Raw genomic sequence first — 23,848 nt, forward strand, 5'->3', positions numbered from 1 at the left:
TATCATTTCCTGTGGTCACGAATAGCTGGGTAAGTTAAATTACAGTCCTATCATTCCGTTGCGGGTGTCACCATAGCAACACATTAATCAGCTGGTTAAGATCAGCTGACTTTTGACTACATTGAGACCAATATAAAATAGTTTCTATATTTTAGAAATATATTTAGCAAGTTTTGTAAAAACAGGAGTAAATATTAAATGTTTACCGTTGTTCATGGCAGCTGTGAAACGCGGTTCCTCGTTGTTTAATCCTACATATTCGACTGTTTTGTTTGCTGCCTGTCTCATCACTTTGCAGAAAAGTCATATTATCATAACAGTTTAACAGCACTAATGAAATATTTTATTGAATGATCACTTAACACAGATTACTTGAAAAAATTTGACATAAAAACACGTTATTTATTCAAAAAGAAAACGTTTCCCGAAAGCTATATTTATTTCTGTGTAATTATTAACTTTCCATCCTTTAAAAATACAATTTTAATAATCTTTTTTTTTTTTTTTTTTGTATTGGCTAATGTAAAATACATAAATAAATGACCCATCTCTCCTGACACATTGTACAAATTACTTAGTAAACATTTTCACTGACACTGCAGATGGATCCCGAGGCGTTCCCAGGCCAGCCGAGAGATATAATCCCTCCAGCGTGTCCTGGGTCTTCCCCAGGGTCTCCTCCCAGAGGGACGTGCCTGGAACACCTCACCAGGAAGGCGTCCAGGAGGCATCCTGACCAGATGCCCGAGCCACCTCAACTGGTTCCTCTCGATGCGGAGGAGCAGCGGCTCTACTCTGAGCCCCTCCCGGATGACCGAGCTTCTCACCCTATCTCTAAGGGAGAGCCCGGCCACCCTGCGGAGGAAACCCATTTCAGCTACATGAATGCAAGATTCTTTTGGTCATGACCCGCAGCTCATGACCATAGGTGAGGGTATGAACGTAGATCGACTGGTAAATCGCGAGCTTTGCCTTCTGGCTCAGCTTCTTCTTCACCGCGACAGACCGGCACAGAGTCCGCATTACTGCAGATGTCGCACTGATCCGCCTGTCGATCTCGCGCTCCATCCTTCCCTCACTCGTGAACAAGACCCCGAGATATTTAAACTCCTCCACTTGAGGCAGGACCTGATTCCCGACCCAGAGAGGGCAATCCACCCTATTCCGGCTGAGGACCAGATTTGGAGGTGCTGATTCTAATCTCCCTTAAGTTTCAGTAAAACTGCCTGATGTCCTGCCCACCCCAGGACATCTTCATTTGCAGAAAGATCTTTCTTTTTTCCCCAAATACTCCGTGGAAACCTTGGCTTGTTTAAAAATGCGTAACAACCTCCTTTAGCAGTTTTCCCTTTGAGCTTACCTGGAAACTAGTTAGACCTCTGTGAGATTGTTATCAATGACCTAAACTGACAGGAGAAACACTACAAGCAAAAACTCCAAAAGAAAACTTAAAACTGTTTAATTCCCTTTCATGTATAATAATTTGGAAAAGTGTTAAACTTTAAAACTGGATGAAACACGAATAACTGGTTCAAAAACTTAACTCTTATTTCCCAAAGGAACAAAAACGTACAAAGACAGTTTAGGGAGAATAAAAAGAAGTTCATACTTAAAGGTTGGGGAGAATGAAAGGAAATAATGATCAACATATGTTCTGCATGTATTCTGTTTTCAACTTCTGTCATTTTTATTCAAAGCTTAACTTTGCTTTTATTCTGTATTTGGTTTTGTTTAAGTTACCTACAACAAATTGTTACAATAAGGAACTTAGGTGTTTTTGACTAAAATAACAAGATTAAAACAGAGCCCTCATGCTGGATGATTACATATTTAAAAAAAAGTCCAGGTTTTGAGTTCAGGTAGAGCAGTCCCAACCCATTTACAAATAACACTCCATCAGACATACCGAAATACATACAGTATTTTTTATGTTGTGCTTGTTTCACTCATTTTTAATTTAATTTAATTCTGATTTTGCTTATGACTAAGTACCTGCAGTGTATTATTTATTTCTTATATTTGATTGTTTTAAAAGGGCGCCATCACAACCTGGAAAGAGGACAGACTGCAGAGACTGAACGATGAGCCATGCTCTTATACAGTCAGAAAAAGAAAACCAACACAGAGAGGAAGAAAGAAAGTAAGGCGTGAACACAAAGAAAAGGAAATAAACAAATCCAAAATATCTAGAACAAGGCTCTGATAGCTTGGAGATGTAGAAAAAGGTCCCAGAAGTCTGGCTCAGAGAAAGTTAATGAGAGGACAATAAGGATGAAGAGGGTACGCTACAGTTCCACAACTGGAATGATCCCTCTTGAAGGACAAAAAGTAGGCTTCACGGGGTTCGTTTGAGAGAGAGATAAAGGAGTTTTTAGCTGTCTCAAACACAGAACATCATGGATTATACTGTAAGCACAAAGCTTAACAGATTCACTGAGGCTGACCCACAGGAGGGATAATCCTTAACAGGTTCACAGCCTGACATCAACGAAAAGACAGGAACTATCTGAAAGTGCAGCATGAGGTGGGTTTTAGATTTAAATTTGAAGGTGTATTCAGTCAGAATATTATGTTATTAACTCTGGAGCAATAAATAGAATATAAAGTTTAAAAACACCAAATGGGTATCAAAGTGCATCCTTGTAGTTTTGGTCATCATCAAGGTCTTTAAAGCATTATATGACATGGATTTAAGTATGAAGCCAAGAAACTAAATAAAACACACTTACCATGACAAACAGTCAGAGGAATGTTTCTAGGACTGTTTTTATTTGTGATGTATGTTGTATGCAAGATTTTTATAGCGTTTGGGATGGATTTAGGGCTAGTGAAGAGCAGCGAGCAGGGACTTCTCAAGTTTCTTGTTATTTTGGTAGTAAAGAAAATATTAAAAGAAATCCACTGACATGACAAAGAGGGTCTCTAAGATGCAGTGGGCACCTAAAACCTGTAAAAAGAACAACTGCAACCCCGATCACATGAGTTCTCAGAAGTCCCACCTGATCTTAGTGCGAAGGGTATATGATTATAATCAGCCCAGTATGATCAGGGATTCACAATTAGGCTTTTATTTGGACACTGAATCTGCTAACTTTGTGTGTTTACCTGCTGCAAAAGAATGTAATATGGTTCAAAGTCTTTAATATATAAAAAATGTGATTTTGCTGCTAATTAGCAGAAATGTGAAGACAAATGTAGAAGAATTTTGTTTCCCACATTTATTCCCAAGTAAAATGGAAAAAAAAAAAAACATTAGCCAACTTCTGTTTTCTATAAACAAGTCCAAGGTGGAAGTCAATCTTTACACTTCAGTTCACTCTGAGTTTTCCTGACTGAATTTACTGTTATCATACAATACCATACCAGTTCATCCATACTGCACTTCAAAATGAGAATGAGCAAAGAGCTGCACAAAGGGCCAAATCATAAAAAATACACAGGCTAAAGGTAAAAGACAGACAGACGCTGTTGAAGAATGGAATCTGAAAAATATTTTTGAAGATGTTCAACTATCAATCATCTCCAAAGTCACCCAAAAAAGTGTTCATTCAGGCCAGTTTTGCTTTGTCCTTGTTCCGCTTGGTTCATGCATGAACAGAAAACACATTTGTTCTCGAGGGAAACAGATTGGTTGTATATGTGGTAACATTTTCCCAAAAGCTGTTAAAATTATGATTAAACTACCTATACTGTAAAGATGAAAGTTTGTTCTGATATAAACTAATAATCAGTCTGAACTAAGTGACTTGTTTAAATGTGACATTGCACTGGTAAATCTGGTTAAAAGGCATGTAATCCCAGTTCCCAAAACTGCATCCACCGGCTACAGATTAAAGTAGTTTTCATTGTTTTGTCAATGCTTTTATTTTGGTCTTTGACATTTTAAAACTCATGGTCTGGCTCTTTAAACCCATGTAAGGTATATTTTGACATCTTCCTGTGTTAGTGGTTACATGTTATAGCAAGTAGTGTTAAAAACTGAGTGTAAACTGTTTTTAACAGTTCACCACAACAGAACTGCTGACGGTGTCCGTCGTGTAAAATACAAAGCTTTTCATTTTCATTTGGTCATTGTGTGACTCTAGTCGTTAAGTATGAATTCCTTTTATGACCCATGTGGTGTTAGGTACAGCCTCGCTGCTGTAAAGTCATTGTAGTAATTACAAAGACTGTACTTCATCAAATGCAGTAATTAAACAAGCTGCAGAGGAGAGAGGACACCATCGCTCACAGTGAAGAGACCACAGAGAAAACAACAGCATGTAGTTTCCAGAAAATGCTTGTAGGTCATGTAGCACACCACAAACAAAGGCTGAGAGCACAGTCACGTCTTTTTGTTTGATGTCCAACATCTGCTTCAGGGGAACTAAATGTTTTCACTCATGATGACTAGTAAAATGTCAGACGATGACTTTAAACTTTAAATGAAGATTGGATTTGGTATTACAAACAAGAACTATAATCATATGTAAACCCTAATTTTAAACAATTCCTCAGATATTTAGTCTTTAACTTTTGTCCATGGTTAGGCCAAAAATGACTTATTTCAGAGTGTTCTTTTCTTCTAATAGACTATCCCAACACAGATGCAAACAGCAAATATATTTAGTCCTGTGGACCTATTTGCTACAACATCATTGTGTCAGGGCTTTGACATGAGATCTACATAAGAGTACTTATATATTTTCAGGATGTGTTTTTTTTTTTTTAGTATAATCTTGATAATACAGATAGACATTTTAAAAGAAAGTCATAGAGGCGCATGCTGCTACAAAACCTACAGATCCCTCAACACTGATGGTGCCCTGTTACTCAGGGTATGTGCACTGATGCAACACACCCTGACCACCACTGCCAACCCATACACTGATGCTGGCTTTTTCCACTCCTAGACAGATGATGTTCAGCTCAGTACTGAACCGATTCACTATCTGATAGTCTTTCTTTCAGGACCTGACTGACCGTGTCCGCGAGTTTTATGTAGAAACCCAAGATAGCTGATTATAACGTTACGGTCCGACCATGCTGAATGATTCAAAGCACACATCAAATATATCAACATGCACATTTTTACCCTCGCACTCGGCTTAACTTGTCACTGAAATACTCCTTCTCATCAGGAACAATTAAATAAAGCTCTGTTGGAGGCACCAGAAAGTCATGGATTGGCTGCAGTGCATGTCCAACCTTGCTTTTAGAGCCCCCGGCAACTTATCACCTCTACCCTCATCCACCTACACAGACTCCAAAATACCTAAACGTATTGCCAAATTTTTCACTCCATTTTTTGGCACCTCAGTGCCTCTCTGCCTTCCAGCATTTCCACTTCCTTCCATAAATCTTTGCCACGCAGTTGCAGGGTAGCTTTTGCTCTCCTCCTGACGATGGACTCTGAGCTTTCTGCGACCAGGCTTCAACATCTAACATGGTGGAACCTGACAGGCCAATTTGTCAAATCTCAGCGCTCACCTTTTGAATCATTCAGTCTCAACCTCTAACTGTGCTTGCTGCTCCCCTTTATGATATTTTGTTTGGTTTTTTTTTGTTTTGTTTTTTTTGCTTTGTACTGTTTTCAGTCTTATTACTGAGCTGTTGGGCTCCTAAGGCAAACAGAATGTCTTTTATAAATCTAAATTATTATAAATTACATTTATTTTGAAGTCCCTTCCAGCAACAAAGCCACTGCAATTTCTTTTCTCTTTTCCACTGATTATGCTAGGACTCTTCAGCTTTTTCTTTGACTTTACTGTGGAAAGAAGACAAAGGCTGGGAACTAGACAATGTGCAACTATGTACAGTATAAGTAGTTTAACTTTTTTAAATCGGTTTCCGTGGAAGTTTGATTGCTGCAAGGTCAACTTCTGCACGTGGTAAACAACAATATCTGTTGTAGTAACGTGGCAACTCTTAACAGCAGTCAGCTTCGACAGTGTATAATTAGCAACCTGTGACATGCCTTCCCATGTGAACAAGTATCATGCAGTGATGGGCCAATATAAGCAATGGGTTTCTTCTGAAGAGAGGCCTTTCCTGTATCGACACTGAAGCTATGTGACGTCTGTGTAATAAAGTAGTCCTTTCTGCTATCAGTGGCTGTGTCCTCTGTTGCATCAAGATAGTATAAAATATTCCACATTTCCTAATATATAAAATCCTAAACAAACAAAGAGCCAGTAATTGCTTTACAAGATATCTATTCAAGAAGACCCCACCACTTTGTCCCAAGTTTCATCTCATATTTATCAAACCATGTTCACTAAAAATGCATTCAAATGAAGAAAAACACATTTAAATTTGCATAGATCTTTATTTTTAGTAGAATCTATAATTGACATCAATTAAATAAAAAGGAGTAAACAAGAGCAAAAAAAAAAAAAATTCTTTAAATTACAAGAAAATTACACTGCACCATTCATATAGTACAAAAATAGGCCTTATTTTTAGAGTTATGTCCCATGTAAGATAGTCATTCTTGTACATTAATCATACGTCAAAAATCTGTAAGGTTCTGTGTGCAGCCACAGGTCAGGAACCTCTGGAAGAGGCGGGAGGAGGTCAACAGAGTTGACTGAGGCTGCTCCACTGACTGCCCCTCCATCACAAAGTGTTTCATTTCTACTTTAACAAGCATGTGCACACACGGACGCGCGCAGATCTGATTCAGCCCTTTAGGTAATGTCGATGGGATACATTCTACCTCCTCCCTCCACGGCTGCTGAATCTTCAAAAAGGCAAAGATGACAGAACGGCTTCAACACTTTGAATACAATGGAAGGGGTGGGGGTGGGGTGGGGGACATCCTGGATGCAACACGTTCTAATACTAAACTGACAGCATTAAAATGATTGTCTTTGGTTATGCCAAAGATATTGCTCCTATCGACTACATCTGACTTCATGGTGATCACTTCAGACTACATCCTTGAGCAGGACAGAAGCAACATCGAGCTCTGTGTGAAAGGAGTCAGCGATGTGAAGACATCTCCATTGTGAGTCTTGTCTTTACAATCAGAAAAGACACTTTGCAACAAGTCGATTTTCATCAGAATTAAAAGGCTTCACGCTTTAATATGTGGCCTAGAAATTGTGAGCCAGTTCCGCGCAAAATTAGACACCCTGCTTCTTTGTGTGTTTGTTTGTTTAGTTTGTAGTTATTAATCACGTTGTTGCAGTGACAGAAGTGAGCTTGCTCCTCCTGGCCTTTAGCAGCTTTAGAAGCACAAGCTACTTAATGCCGTAACATTAAGGATTTGAAACAAAAAGTTATCCTTAAAATGCAGTTTTGAGTTCATAAGTTTAAGATTTCAAGCTTCAGTGAATCCATCAAGCTGACATGAAGAAACCACTTTGGATGTGTATTCATAGTAATGCAGTTTAGAGGAAATTATTCTTTCTGGAAGCAATATAAATCTCATTCAGAGTGCACGATGTTGGCTGGATTTAGACTTTCATTAAATTTCTTAAAAAGAAAAGACCAACTCTAAGCATTCAGAGTTTAATTGGAAGCAATTTTGTTGCTGAATTAGCCCATTATCTGTTGTTTACACACTGCACCAAGCTGGGAAGTCAATAATATTATGTGACTAAAGTTTGAGGCTGGAGGTGAATTAGCACCTTCCTTAAGATGGTCCAATCAAAACTTAAATGGCAGTAGGCACTAATGCGTATCACACAAACCCCAACGGCACACGCTCAGCACAATAACTTTGCTTTTGAGAGCATTCGACCCCTAAATTTACATTCTGAGATTTGCTTTAGGTGCAGAAACTGCTGCATTAAAGCAGATGTGCTACAGCTGCACGGCCACCTGAAGTCATTTAGACCTTCTGGCTCAACAGCATGCAAACCAACCTTTTTGCCAGCTCTGACACATAATGAAAATCCATTTTAAAAGGGGTTTTTGGGAAGTATTGGCTTTAAAAAATATATTTTCGCTTTTTGGGTCAAGCAGTTGTTTTCTGAATGCCTGTGTCTTTTAATTATGCCTTTTCTTTTGCAATTCAAATGCATATTTTACTACCTCCTGCAAAGGTTTGGTAAAAATTGGCTAATTAGACATTGAAATTTATGAGTGTGCCACAGCACCCTCTTTTCCTCAAGACAAGGAATTTGATTGTCAGTGACAGAAATGTAACAAATTTTAAAGCCTGCTTATGACCGTGTATGAACGCTGATCGTTTATGGCAACATATTTATGAGGATATTGAATTTTTAGGAGAAAAGAATTTACACAGCAGCTTCACAATATCTAAATTGCGATGGTTTGTTTCTATTTAAAAACAGCAATTTAATGTGCGGTTAGACATTTTCATGTTTAACTTTATGTTAGCTGAACCTCCATTTAATTTGAGCTCTATAATAATTAAACAGCCCCTCAAACACGACACGTAACCTTGCTGTATGACATGAGAGGTAGATGAAAGGATGAGCAGCTGCAGTTTTCTATGCATGCCATCACCATGACAACCTCTCTCAGCAAGCTCTTCTGTTTTTGTACAGAATATGGGGGAAAAAAATAATTTCAACAAAGAAGAAAAGGATCAGTGGAATCAAAATTTCTACAGTGGATTAAACAATCCTATGCTCATTTCAAATGATAACCAGCCCAGAAGGAAGGGAAAAGAAAATCATTTAAAAACCATCAATTCTCTATAGGTATGATTAAAATCTCCCAGAAAAAATACTTTGCTGTAGTATCATTTAGAGTATAATTGCAAAGTATGCTGAAGAGATTATCTGAAAGAGGTACTGGATGAGGACTGGAGGGTAAAAGCAGAGACACTGATGAGCTGTGGAGCCTCAACATGGGGTTTTTAAAAAGACCTATTCTCCATAAAACATCACTCAAGAGGTGCGCAGAGACTAGGAGATGAAAGAGGATGAAAGAGGAAAAAGAAACCTTCGCTTCAGATGGCACAAAAACATTTCCCATTTTTACATGAAACACATTTACACACAAACATTTAGCCATTGCGGCACGAGGTATGTTTGTAATGCTGAAACGCTCTGACAGACTGAAAACCTTGATGCATTGTTACTGGACTGTTCTGTCAAGAAATCAATTACAGGTAATTCAAAACCTGACAGCTGAGTTGAGACGCACAACAGTCACAAACACACATCAGCTGCTTCCCTCTGGGCCCTGGGATGAAAGCATATCAGATGGAGAGATTAAAAACATCTCTAGAAGGGATTGTGCTTCGGGGCTGACCAAGTAGCAGGCGTTTGTGTGCTTGCATGGGTGTTATTTTTGTTTCCTGCCACTTCTGATGCCTTTCTGGATACCCTCCCATGAAGTAGTCAAAACGTTTTGACACCAGGAAAATGTAAAGTTTGTTAAACCCCAAAAAAAAGTTCAGCACGTGTGAAATCTCAAACGGCTAAAGGAAGCTCTGCTAGCTTAGAGACTCTCAGCACGTCCTTCCAGAGCTGAATGTGTTGATCTGTCTATTGTGTTTGTATGAAGAGAAGATGAGAAACCACACTGGTTTTCAAAGAGCAGCTTCATAACAGATGGATTTTTGCTTTAAAAGAAAAGCCTCTGCCTCAACATAAAATGAAAGAAAGAAGAAACAGCATTTCATCTCACTGTATGTGTTTATGTATGACTGATAACACGTTGAAGCAAGGACAACTCCTCATCAGCCGTTTCATCTTTAAACATCTGATTAATGCATTTTTAAATGCACACTGAAAATATCACTGCAGGTTTACGCGTTTTTCTCAGCATATTTGTGACACTGCCGTCACTAAATGACACTTTGGGAAAACACGAGTGTTTCCTAGTGGATTGTTCGGCTCATTTCAGACTTATTTTCTTATCAGTTTTTAGTTGAAATACTAAACTACGGTATTTAAACTCTTTATAAAGGGCACTCCACTTTTCACTGCTCATCAGATGTAGACACTTTACACAGACTTGTTCATTAAGAAAAGTGCACACACACACACGCAGATTCCAAGCATCTCTGCTTCTCACATCCAGCAATCTCATCTGGCTACTGCATTGAGACTAATGGAAAAGGGGGGGAGGGGGGGAGCAAATCATAACAACTTGTATACTGTAACAAAAGGAGGAAAAGCTGGAGGGGGAAATGTACTGCGCACAGACAGACGCTATTAGTGATTGGGGGCAAAAGGAGAGAGAGGGCCGCTTAAAGAGAAATGCACCTAAGTGTGAAGAGAGCAAAGCTTAGAGCATCACCAGCTTTCAGAGACAGCAGCTTCCCATCAGGTCATCCAGAGCAGAATGGAAGACCACATCCCAAAACAGGACAGAGATGAGAATAAGATAAGACAGAGAAGACATGGGGGGGGGGGGGGGTAAAAGCAGAAAAGACTGTGAGAGGCCAGTTACCACTGTCCTGAATTATCAAACAGATGGGAGGGATGAGGGGGGGATTTTAAAAGCAGGAGGGGATGAGGGATGTGGTGGAGGCATTAAAGAGCACTTTGTGTTTTGATAAAGGCAGTCCTCTCATTTTGGACGTCAAACTCTTCGTTTTCAGAGTCTGTATTTACCCCTTCATCTCCCCACACTGTTGGGATGCCTCGGTATGCCACCATCCTATTTCCTCCCAGGCTGAAGGTGCCTCTCAAGCCACCACCAGCCTCCAGAGACGGCATCTTGACGAGGGCTCCTGAGCGCAGCTGAAGTAGCAGAAAGGTGCTAGCGAAGGTGGTGATGATGGCGATACAGCTTAGAACAGCGATGGTGATGGGCAGCTGAGAGCTGAGCTCAGGCTGTAATTGCTGCTCACTCTTAACCCTGGTGAAGGGGGACTCGCGCATGTTATGGTTGAGATGTAGGCAGGTGCCAGACACAGGGTCCAGGTAGCTGTGAGGGGGGCAGGACAAGCAGAACTGAGGGCTGAAGCTGCTGCAGGTGAGGCAGAGCGGCGAGCAGGGCAGGCAGGCTGGGACGGAAGCTGGTTGTATGAAGTTCCCCACTGTGTAGTTGAGAGGCTGGGAGCCCAACGCATAGCCTGCTGGACATTCTTTCACACAGCCCTGCTGAAAGAGGTAGTAGCCAGCATTGCACTCTGGAACAGAGAGAAAAAATGAAATAAGCAGATGCTTACATGTGCTTCTCCATATGAGTCAGAACAACCAAAGAAAGATCAAACAGGGAACCAAGATTCTTGCAAAGAAAGACGAGGCTCAGAAAAGAGACTCAAAAGGAACAAATCCTGTTGTGATGTCTGTCTTCTGTAGGACACGTTTCACAGTTAAAGGACGACATTTTATACCAAAGAAAGGAAAACACAGATGATGAAAAGCAACATATATGTTAAGTGCAGCAAGTAAACCCAACAGACATATTCTCATTTCAGCACGTCCTGGTGCAGCTCAAGGCTTATTGCAACAATGAACAGTGTGTGCTGCAGGTAACAGCTGAAAAGAGCAGCAATATTACCACTATAGCTGAGGAGAAAACACACCATTGTGAGCCTCTTGTCAGACATAAACATAACATAATAACATGTAATACACATGATCACATCTGCTCGGTCCTTGTCAGCATGTATGAACCTCTGACAGCCTGTAGGGGTCAGACTGTCACCGTCCCAGTCAACACGTAGGAGGATTTCCCACTGTGCTGTTGTTCAGCTGTATCATTAGAGCTTGCCTGTAGCTATATTTGTATTGAGTTGGACCTGTGGTATGAACACACTCATAAATAAAATGAGATCAATTTAAAAAAAAAAAAAAAAAAGACATGTGAGGTTAAGATTAATTGATCTCACCAGAAGCTCACACTTGTTGCCAAAGCTACATGGTGGCATGTGTACAGTTTAGCAGATGCAGTGAAAAATGTTAGCAAAGCAGACAACGCAAACAGGATCAGCTAAGCAAGGTGTTCACACAAAGCAGTCCCTGACACTTCTCACATCTTCCAGGTGACTGACATGAACTGCTCTGAGCAAAAACTGGGAACAAGAGATTTCAGTCTTACCAATACATATAAGCCTCAGATCCAAGGTCTTGCAGTTGCCGTTACTTGGCTGCGACTCCTCAGAAGAGCTGGAAGAGGATGATCCGGTGCCATACAGCACCAGGACAAACTGGGTCAGAGTGCCTAAGAAAAGTTTAGATAAAAATTTAAATTAGTAGTAAAATAGTCAAAATACAGCAGAACTTTAGAGAAAAAAAAAGGGTTTATCTAAAGGATTGTGTGAATGCATTGTCTTCCTATGAAAAAAGCCTCTATATTTCTGACAGAAAATGACTCATTCACACGAGCTTTAAATTTAGGCACAGCAGGATTTCCCTCGATAACTTACTAGTTATTAAGTGTCCTTTCAAAAATCATACAAATGTTGGGCCTTGTGAGATGCATAAATAAACCAGTCCTTGTGAGAGGGGATGCGAGGAATTAATCTAGATGTGTTTTCTGGACTTGCTGAGTAACCTGTTCAGGGTAGGGCTTCTATGTCTACATAAGGCTGTTGCAGGTGGATGATCCAGGGGCAAATTTAAAATAAAGGGGGCTTTTCATGATAAATCAAACTTCTTCTAGTCCTCTCTCCCTTCCTGAAAGTTACTCCCTCCCTCCACTGACTGGAGCCATCTTGCATGTGCAGGAAGCACAATGAAAAGGAAGACCGATCACTGGAAAGCTATACAGTCGACTTCTAAAAAGAGACCAAAGACACTGTTGCTATAAGAGTCACTTTATCTCTAATCTTCTCACACTGAACTTCGAACTCTTGAGCTGAAGTACAGACCCAACAGATTAAAATGTTTTAAATAACATTAAAGGAAGGTCATGAGTATCTTCATTGTCTAAAAAATTCAACATGATCCCCCTTAGACTTTTTATTGGTATTTTATTTGCTACATGTTAGTAGAAAAAAAACACACACTTTTGCAGAACATGATTCTAATGCAAATATACAAACTAGTAAGAAAAAAAAAAAAAAGACCATAGTCATTGCTTTACCATAGTCACTGGCACCAGCCACATTTTCAATCTCCAGCCTCCACAACCCACTGGGGTTCTCATCCCAAGAGTGGGTGGTCATGAAAGCCCAGTCATTGAAACCCTCTGATGAGTAGTCATGAGGCCTAAAGGAAAGTAGAGTTTGAAACAGTCTGTCCTTAACAACTTACTTTGTGTATGTTGAATGTGTACACTGAATGTTTATGCTGCTGGGTTTTTGTACCTGGGGTGGAGCAGGGTGGAGCGTGTGCCAGCAGGACTAATGAGGTGGATGGCCAGGTTTCCCCTCCTGTTGTAGGACAGGGAGAGACGGGCCTGGACGTGCTCTAACTCGGTCACATAACTGTCTGACCCAATGCAGGCGTCCACACTCTTGTTAATAAATAAGTGGTTGCCAATGTTCCTGGAAAGGGAAGGAAACACAAGAGATTTAGTAAAGCTGGTGTCATGACTGACTTATTCCCTATGCTTCGAGATGCATTTTGCTCCTGAATGTTGTGAGAACCTGAAGGGTGAAGAGTTTGTGCCCTTGTAAAGGATTAGTCCCTTATAACCTGTAGCACTGTAGTCCTTCCAAGGGTAGAGTGCCCACTTCTTTTTGCTTTACCTCAAATCCTCTTAGGAGATTAAACACATCTATGTTAAACAATTGTGAGGACCACAAGCACTGGTTTCAGTCATGTCAATGCACCCAAAAATACAGACATGGTATCATCATTCAGCTGTCAGGCAGGTTCAGGAGGATTTTCTCTAGTATTGGTCGAATAGTTTCACATGTTTCACTTACATTAAAAGAAAACTAATATTTAACACATTCAGCAGATAAAAGGAGCATCACATGAGGAACGTCATGTAAAAAAAGTTTACTTGGATTTTTTTTTTTCCCCCCAGTCTCTTCGTTAGTTATACAATCACTGCAAACCTTATCACCAAAACACAATTTGAGAGCCACATAGTTCACAAAGCACTACATGTGCATGCTTGAATAAAGAATGTTTATGTGTTGAATAAAGTTGGCATAACATTTTAAAACAAGAATCTTAAACTTATATAGGTTTCAGCTGAGGTTAATTTATCATCCCTATTGATGAACGTGGCACATGCATTTGATTTAAGGGCTTGAGAAAGAAAAAAATACCAACAATGTTGCAAACATGGCTTCCGTTTCAACAAGCAGTCACAAGAAGTCAGAGGCAGCGGCATCCTGCACACCGATAACCTGACATGTAGCATTAAAACTTATGTGTGGGCCCTGTAATGGACCCCATTATACTGATAGGACTGGAGCTGTCAAAAGGTACAGTTTAAAAATTAATGTATTATTTTTCCTTAGTGCTCCTATCATGTGTTCATAACATGCTAGTTCGTAACATACATATGCACTTTTTCTGTTTAAAAAGAAACAATAGATACATTTTATAATTATTTTTCTTTTTCTGTATAATTTATTTTTTATACAAACATGTTTGTTGTTTTTACCTTCAAAACAGAATTTGTCTCCCTCTGCTGGCAATAAAATTAAATACGCCATTGATGTGAATGTGTTTGTGATTTATGCTATATGCCACAGACTACTTCTTTCTGCAGTCGATCATTTTCTTTCCATAAATAACTATCTTTCTTCTCAAGAGCGTTTTGGCTTCACTAGCAACACCAGTTTTCTCTCTTCAGCTACTGGTCACTGCTGCTGGTTGGTGAAAAGTAGACATATCACATTCAGAACTTCAATATTGAGCATAATAAATGATGAGCTCAGTGATGATTATGTGTATTTTAATAAAATGTAACGGGAGACAATTTATTTGAAATAGCCCCTACCTGCCACTATACACCATGTAGTATAATAAACATTGAATTAATATCTTTGCACCTATAATTATAACACTTACATACCAGCCATATATTGGAAACTTAAATAACTGCATATTTAGTTTTTTAAGAAAACAAAAATTCTGTGAAAAGCTTTTCTATGTATTTGGCGGACTACCTAAGGAAAAAAAGTGGGTGTTTCTTACTCATAAATCATCCATGTGTGAGAGCTTCCAGCTCATTCCCTACCCCATTTTTCAATGCTCCCACATTTTTTTCTTTTTTAAATGCCTTACTGGTGGTAAATTTGCATAGTCTGTTAAATCCTCTTTGAGAACAAGAGAAGTATGCAGACATGCTTACATGCCTCGCACAGTGCTCAAACAGAAGAGAGAAAATCTCTCTGATAGCCGTTTGAAATGAAGCCACCATGCAACCTCATTCTGTTAGACACATGCTTATATGGCATTTTTATGCTCCAAAATCAAGCTTTGATAAAATCCATTTTCCAAAAATAAACAAACGTTTTCCCAATGATAGATTTCAGATCAAACAATAGCAAAACTACTATGAAACGCTGCGAAAACCTTTTGATTTTTGTGGTTACATCAAATCCCCCCAATTGTGTGTCAAGTAGCCTGTATCAGCGGTTTTCTACAAATGTAATATTTTGTATACATTTCTGTTTGGGTATATCTGTGAATATGACTTTAAGTTAATATATTAATAGAACCATTTTCTATTAAATACCGTAATTTACCATGTATCTGTTAGAATTTAGGACAATGACAAAGACCCTGAAACCCTTTTTCTCACCTACTGGAATATAATCTCAATAAATAAATAAACCAAATCCACACCTAGAATGAACATTGAACCTAATCTGGCTGCAGCTCCGAGAGATTTAAACCATCTGCTCTCAGCATCTCAGAGCTCAGTAAAAAAAGAGACAAACCTCAAACCCGGCAAGAGAAGTGACAGGGAGTGCATAATGAAGAGGGGATGTCAGACTTTGTTTAGGCAGTGACACTCGGAAAAAGAAGGAACTAAATGAATAAAGACAAATATTGACTTTCGGCATTAAAGCAGCACTGGTCGACAAATTATTTTTTAAATGCTTCATTTCAAGCTGCCAGCATCAACGCACACAAACAACCTTATCCAGTAATCCCTGTGAGGATGACACGTTGACACAATGCATTCTGCAAGCCTCTTCCTCCCAATGTAACCATTCTAACAGACGACCTGATCCTTACCTGATCTTATATCTTGGGCTTTTTCTTATGATAAATAGTCATTTTGTGTTTTCATTTTTCTTCATTTTTCATCATTTATTCCTAAAGGAAACATCACAATTTTTTTGCCCCTTATATAGTCTAATATTAAAAAGTAGTCAAATTAACAACACTTGAAATCATTTGCAACACAAATGGATAAAGACCATGTGTGATAATCAAAACCAATCAAATTAATCTAATTGAGAGGGCCACTTGACCTCTCTATTCCCTAATCTTTACTTCTGTAACCATGAATCAAGACCAGACTCCCCTTTTGAATTCTTAAATCTAATCAGAGCACCGTTTCTGTTGTTGCACCGCCGCTTTCAGTTAAAGCGCAGGCACATCAAACTACATGCAGTGTTGAAAACAACAGACATCACTGCTACAGTTTTAGTCACTAGTAGCAAATTCTACAATGATGATGCACACACACACTCTCACACACATACACTTAAATCTGAATGCAAATAGATACTTATGATCAAGGTTTTAAATGGAATTCTGTGCATTAGTATCTGTGTTCAACCGGAGCATACTAACCTTGGCTCACTGAGCATGGTGATCACACATTTTCTCTGTGGTCCCACATTGGTCCACGTCTTCGCCAGCGATACAATTGCACTGGCATCAAGCAGACCGTATCCATATGAATGGCTAACTGTAAAAACCAGAAAAGAGGGGGGAAGACATTTACAGGAATGTTAGCCTATTGTGATATCAGACAATTCCACACTGTGGAATTCATGTTCTCTGACTAGTTCTAGCACTGTACATTTCTAATGACAGTGTGACAGTGAGCTTTATGACATCCATTATATATTAATGTATCCAGCATCATTAATATTAATGTGCCCTCTACAGATGGCAGAAGAAAACTTGGAAGGACTTCCAGTACCTTTGCGTCCAACCCCATTGGTTCTCCAGTCATTGGTGAGGAGGTGAGCAGGGTGAGAAGTTCGTACTACCAGATGCTGCATGTCCCTCCAGGTCAGGTTTTTACTGGAATGTGTGTACATGCATGCACACACAGACACACAGCCAGCCACACACGTACAAACAGAGTAATAAACATGGTAAGGCTGTAGCTTTAAGAAAGTCCATTTAAGGCATTTAAAAATTGATTTAAAATTGATTAAAGAGACAACTCAGACCAAATATCCAACAGTTTTTACCCCTCAGGTGGACAGCTGATTAAAACAATTAAGTTTCCTTTCCTTTCCTAAATTACATTAAATCTTTCTCAAGATATGTTTGAAGTCAATCCCTGCCTTTTGGCCAAATGTCAAATTTGCTGTTATTATTCTTCCTGCAGCTAGCATGCTAACATTGACCAGGCCTATAAAGGGGTTAAAATGTGGTCACAGCTAGATTTGCTTCCCTGATGTGATTAACTACATGCAGGGTTCGTATCAATAATAACTCTTATTATGGATTTTAGAAAAAAGAAAAATAAGAAAGGCATTAAGAAAGCATTTAATTTGGAACGTTTGCTGAAACCCTTTCACATCAAATTCATTCCTAATTGTGGTCTTTTTCTGTCACCTCACTGTGCTGCTCAGACTAATTACTGCTTTTCAGGACAGCTTTACATTTGTGCTTGTTCTTCTATTAGTGCTGCATGACTTGATCAGAATGATTACTTGCAAACTGTTGCGGTTTGCAAAAGCACAGCTGAAATATGTGGCAAGGGGTTAAAATGTTACATAAAAGGAAAAAATTTACATGAGTAGAATTAATGCGCAATCATGCATCACTAGCAGTTGCAGCTTGATCTAATGCAGGGCCCTGAACAGGTCTGGACAAGAGTCTGAATAAATCCTGTTTTTCAATTATTCATACTTTTTTAAAATGAACTTTGCTTTTTGGGGAATTTTACCCACATGCTAAAAACAGGTAACAGATGTGCAATAATTCAAGCTGTTTTCTATTCTGAATATTTTACTGTACAAACAAGTCCTGAAAATGATCAAACTCTCTTCAGAATACTTATTACACCACTTCATAAATTAAACTTGAGCAAGTTATAATTCATACATTTTTTCTTTCAAACATTTTGATCTGATCCTAATAAATATTAAAAAAGAATTATTTTGAAACAGGATGAGGCTGTACTGCTGAGGAGTGACGTGACGCCAAACTCACCAAAAAAGGTGATAAGCACTTACTTTGCTTCAAGGGCGAGAGCGATGATCCCAGCAGCCAGCGGGGCAGAGGCAGAGGTGCCAGTGTGGGAATCTGTGCATTTTGATTTCAGGTCTGTAGTCACCTAAGGAAGATAAACACCAAGAGCTTAACTTTGGAAAAACTCCTAAAGTAGCGTGTAGTTTCTTTTTTTCTTTTAAATCATTATTAATGTATGAATAACAGGTTTTGCTGGGGAAGATAAAGTGTAAACATCCTTTTATCTATTCATTTATTTGTCCAGCATTTAAGCAAGCAGAATGATGTTCCGGCTGCTGTATTCTGCTGAGCAAATTTACTTTGCCAATGGGAGCATGTAAACATCCTTTTTAAAGAGGACGATTTCCAAACCGAAGCATATATCAGAACTGTGCATTTGTTTAATATTTTGGGGGAAAAAAAGAAAATAGTTCTCTTGATATGCTTGTTACTGCCTGAGGCAAAAAACCACTGGTGGAAACAGAAGCGTAAGGGGGGGAAAAAAAAAAAAAAAGTGTCAGCTAGAAAACTAAACTGTTTTTTTGGCCACCCTTTAGATTGAATTGACTTGTTTTACTGGGAAGCTTCCAAATGTGAATCATTTGTATCATACGAATGCAATACCAGAGAAGAAACAGAACAGCATTTCTCACAGGAAAAACAAGATTCTTAAAGGATGAAAGTTAAAGAACACAAAAACATTGAGTAAAAATCTTTTAACAGACCAAACATAATAAATGCAAAGGCATAATCTATTTAAGGGTTGTGATGTGTTGCAGGGTTTTGTGAGCTTGTGTACCCCCAGAAGACCCACCCTCTTTGTTCATCCAGCTCTTCATCTCCAGGGTCATGAGTGACAGCACAACTAAACAAGTACATTACAAAAGCATTAAGGGACTAATCATGTGTCATGGAGATGTCATAAGCTCTGTCTAGTTGGCCTGGCCAATAAATAGGCTGCATGCAAGAGAAAGAACGCATGTGTGCATGTGTGCTGACGTCAGTGCACAAGAGATTTAGTGCTTGCGACAAGAATGGTAAGCAGCAAAAGATCGCTGCATGGACTTCCAGCCATTCACTTTTAATGATCCCTTTAATCACTCAAAACTGCATAAAAGGAAAAGAGGATTGATGAAACTATACAGGGTGCATAAGACTGAATTCACTTAAACTACAGAAAAGGTTTGCTACAACGTAGAAAACTCAACCAGATAAAAATGTTTTTTGCAAGTCCATCAGGTGGCAAACTTGCAAGAAGTAACTGCTCGTTGGACTGGCTCAAAAGTTTCCTTACAATATAGAGGAGCAGCGACTGAGCTTTAGTCACTGTGTTGCCAAGCTTTTGTCAATGTTTGGTCCATGGTCGTCATTTTTTCCCTCGCAAATGGCAGTGATGTAAAAAAATGACATAACAGTTGTCAGTACCAGCAGTTTTGGTGCCATTTCAGCTGAATTTGTTCTTCCGGATTTCTGTAAAATTGTGAATGCTGTGCAAGTAACAAGTTTGGTACACAAGAGAAGCTGCAGGAAAGTGTGAGATGGTTCATCTCTGCAAACATCTGTCAAAACCCAGCAAGGTACAACTTTTACTTGTATTTGGCAGCACTAAATTGTCTGTCAATCCGTCTTTTGGCAACATAACTCAAAAAAGTTGTGAATGGATTTTGACAACATTTTCTGGAAATCTGAGAAAATAAACGAACTGTGAATTCTGTGTAAATTTACCGTTGTATAGCAACTGCAGAGTGATGTGAGGTTCAGCTAATAACTGGATTCTCCTGTCGAGTACTGTGGTAGAGATTTTCCAAAAAGCTAAAAGGGTCTGATCTCCCTTAAACTGCAACGTTTAAAGCTAGATTTACACTCGATCGGGTAGGGTTACAGTTTCGTGTTGTATTTTTTACTCCTGTAGTTGTCTTACACAGAAGCCACATGAGTAAATCCAGCTCCTCCTCCTCAAAGTAAGCATTATCTTAGGATTTTGGCAATTTAAAGAATCTAACCAGGGTTTGGGAATTTTTTTTGTTTGTTTTTTAATTAACCTTATTACTATAGAGGGGAATGTAATGCATACTGGGTTAGTACCCTCTGGCCATTTTTACAAACTGTGGAACCATTAAAATTTCCTTTGTGAATAAATAAAATGGTTCATGTGGGGGAAAGACATGAAGGAGGAAAAGAAGACTCACTATCTGCTTTTCGTTGAGGTTCCCAGAGCTATAAGTGGTGGCAAGGGTGGAGGAGCAAGCCTCGCTGTACCAGGGGACATTGCCGTTCTGTGTGGAGCTGCTGATGGACAGGGTGTAGATGCTGTTGGTGTAGCCATCACAGTTACAGCTGTCCTTCTCCCTTCCTCCATTCCCAGAAGCCCACACAAAGATGGAGCCCAAACCACCACGACCCTGGAGAGAACACCATACATTTAGACAAAATAAAAACAAACAAAAAAAATAAAAAATAAAAAATAACACACAAACAACCACACATCCTTTCATGCAATTATGCCACAGACCACCACTCCAGCAACAAGAACAAAATCTCATTCAATCTCACATAGGAATCCCAATTATAGAAGGGCAAATTCATTTCAAGGCTCTTTCAGAAAGGGCCCATTAAAACCAGCATACATCACAGAGGCCAGGGTGGTCACTCAGTAAATTGCAAAGAGCTAAATATCGCATGACAGCGATGCAATACAAAAAGCCTCAAAGTGACAACAGCTCATTGTAATAAATCATCCAACCTCTCAGCCTTTGAAGTGCAATAATTTTCATCTAAGAGCGGCCTTTATTGTATTGAGTGGCATCATCCTTCTCTGCACTGATCAATTCCAGCTATGCACCACCCACACCGCCATCTGACAGCGCTGTCAGTGTGCCAATTATCTTAGTAGTCAGTGTCAGCATTTCCAATCAGTTTTATGGCACATGCCTTGAATCCCACTGCTGTACAACAAGAACAAAATGTGTGTGTGTGTGTGTTTATTTTTTCTTATAAAGAGAGATGTAGCAGTTTGGGGTGTGATCCGTGTGATTATTTATCTGCTGACTCAGTCATTTCCCATGTATTACACATTCTCCAATGCATACAAACAAATGCCAGTTGCCACAACAGAAGTGTTGACATAATGTATAGCAATGTGCTGTCTTTTGTCTTAAAAATTTACATCATATCGTTTGATGCTGGGAGAATCTAAATTGATCTCCTTGAATGTCTTAGTGTCTTTGCATATAAATGAGCGTGTGTTTTGAAGCCTGTGATTAGAAATGCTCATCAAGTAAAGCTCAACTAACTGTTAAATAGACATTTTGAGAGACAACCTTGATTTTGACAAGTAAAACACATTTAACTCACATTGGAAAAAAACTATGTGGTGAGAAACTGAAAGAGCTACAAAACAAAAGATGGACTGAAAAAAAGCACCCTTCAGCAAACAATAAAGATCTGAAAAAGAAAATAAATAAATTTCCATCAGTGCTGCTTCTTTTCATTTACCAAGATATTCCTCCCTGGTGGTTTTCAGAGGACATCCCTTCCATTTATAATTGCCAGGTTCAAAAACAGCTTTGTTCTTTCTACTTGTGTCATCTTTTGCCTGAACAGTTCACTTGCTTATTGTCAAAAGAAAGCAACACACAGGCAGTAAATAACTGTCTCACACAAACAGTCAGACAATCAAAACACTCACCTCTGTGACTCCACGTAGAAAAGCTTCTTTAGCGAGTTTGGCAGGTCCATCAACAGTTTTGCCATCATCCTCTGGGCCCCAACTGGCACTGTAGATGTCAATATGTTGGGGATTCAGACTGAGAGACTGAGCCTCCACCATGTCGGTGACCTCCCCATCCAGCATACGCACACCTGCAGGCACAGTTCAAAATTCACATAAACCATATATATATATATATATATATATATATATATATAGATATATATATAAAAAAAACTGCATTTTTTTATATTAGATATACTTATTCTAATGCTTACTGAAACAATGGTCGTAGGCGGACTAGCAGATAATTTATACAAAAAACTTTTATTCCAATGTTAAAGTAATAAGTGATTTTCTTCTATGCAAAACTTATTCATGTATAAAATTACGCTACTGCACAAACACTGAGCTTAAGTAAGCAACCTCCCAGTCAGCTCTTCTGCATTCTAGATCAGGCCACCCTTTTAGAAAAACACCAGCCGTTTGTCTTGTAAATTTTGGTTGCAAGACATGGATCGAACCATTACCCCCCCGGAGTGCCCTAACATTGTAGGTCATGTTGTTCATCACAGCGTGCACGGAAAAGTGCAGGAGCAAAACATGCCACCGTGGTGTTTCATTTGCATATCTACACACATCTGTAATGTTCGTGTGTATTGTATTTGTAAGGCTTGCAGGGAAGCATGCTAGTGTTCTTTCTCTGCACATCCACTATAACATTATTATAGAACCAACCTTGTAAGTCAAATAGTGTCTCTAATTGATTTTATTCTGAGCTTGGGCTGGTGGGGAAAAAGAAATAAAAAGGAATTAGATCCATTTCCTTAAACGTGACGTAAATCTCTGAGATTAAAAATTCATCTAAGAGATGAAAGAAAACATTAGTTGACTTCCTCTGGATGAAATTAGTGCAGCTCTGAGTGTATATTGGATCAGACTTGTTCTTTTTAGAGATGCAAATAACTAAGAACAAATGGTTTAGTGGCAGACTTCAAGTAAAGCTTCTTCTTCGGAAGAAATAAGAGTGAGAGACAAGCATTATGCCTGAGATGAAACAACTGTAGAACAGAGTGGGCTGCTTTTCCCGATCAATTATTGGTGCAACAAGCTCAGTATTTTCTTGCAATGCAGTTTTTAAGTCTGGATAGCTTTCCTTCACATAAGTAGTAGTCAGTGAGAAATAAAAAAAAATAATAAGAAATAAATCAAAAGACACTTTAAACCGAACTATATATAACACGTCAGGTCTACACTAATTTATATAGGTTATAGTAACCAAGCACAGGGCTCTTTGAAGCTTCCCAAAAGCATATAGAAAGCACTGAGCTTGTGGTTTCCATGGTACGCTGCACCTCAGTGGGGGGGAGAAAAAAAAAGTAAGATCAGCGAGTATATCAAAAATACAATTAATCCCAAACACCAGAGATTTATAGTGGATCAATTTTCAATCAATTAAAGCAGTCAAATAAAAACTGAATGGCAGAGCTTCAGATGACACTCCCACAAGTTAGTTAAAGCCCTTTTCTCAAGGTGTCAAAATCTGTCAAACACTTCTAAACCTAATTTATCAAAACGTTCTCCATGCAGCCATTCAAAACTAAAAAAGGTGAAACACAACCGTTTACTATGAAGTCCCATCCTCACATTCAGTGAGCAAACAAGAAAGTAGTCTTGATCTTCTCAACCCACTTTCTTCATCTAAGAACACAAAACTGCTCAACACAATACTAAATAATTGTTAAATATGAGCCAGTGGTTGGTTAAGAGGGACAACAGGGAGAGTTTTTTGGGCCAATTTGGGAAAAAGCACCTCTGGAAAAATTAGTTTCTAATTTTTTGATACTTTTAAATTAGTTAAATGTTACTTAGATAAAAAAATTAACACACTGACACACTGCATCAACTTGCTTTATAGCTAAACCTACAACATCATTTAAAGCTAAGA

At 38.9% G+C, this 23,848-nt stretch overlaps 1 protein-coding gene across 1 annotated transcript in view; it reads right to left on the reverse strand.

The window, feature by feature from the left end:
• Positions 1-6,293: 6,293 nt before the first annotated feature.
• furina (furin (paired basic amino acid cleaving enzyme) a) overlaps positions 6,294-23,848 on the reverse strand; it is a 76,700-nt gene continuing 59,145 nt past the window's right edge. Inside the window, exons 8-16 of the mRNA XM_079240167.1 lie at positions 21,880-22,052; positions 20,381-20,593; positions 18,197-18,297; positions 16,927-17,030; positions 16,572-16,689; positions 13,166-13,345; positions 12,943-13,067; positions 11,956-12,078; positions 6,294-11,041 (exon numbers count right to left, since the gene is read on the reverse strand). Coding sequence (XP_079096293.1) covers positions 10,440-11,041; positions 11,956-12,078; positions 12,943-13,067; positions 13,166-13,345; positions 16,572-16,689; positions 16,927-17,030; positions 18,197-18,297; positions 20,381-20,593; positions 21,880-22,052 — 1,739 coding nt within the window. The 3' untranslated portion in view covers positions 6,294-10,439. The remainder of the gene's footprint in view (positions 11,042-11,955; positions 12,079-12,942; positions 13,068-13,165; positions 13,346-16,571; positions 16,690-16,926; positions 17,031-18,196; positions 18,298-20,380; positions 20,594-21,879; positions 22,053-23,848) is intronic.

Source organism: Telmatherina bonti (assembly GCF_933228915.1).
Source record: "Telmatherina bonti genome assembly, chromosome: 1".
Classification (NCBI taxonomy): domain Eukaryota; kingdom Metazoa; phylum Chordata; class Actinopteri; order Atheriniformes; family Telmatherinidae; genus Telmatherina; species Telmatherina bonti.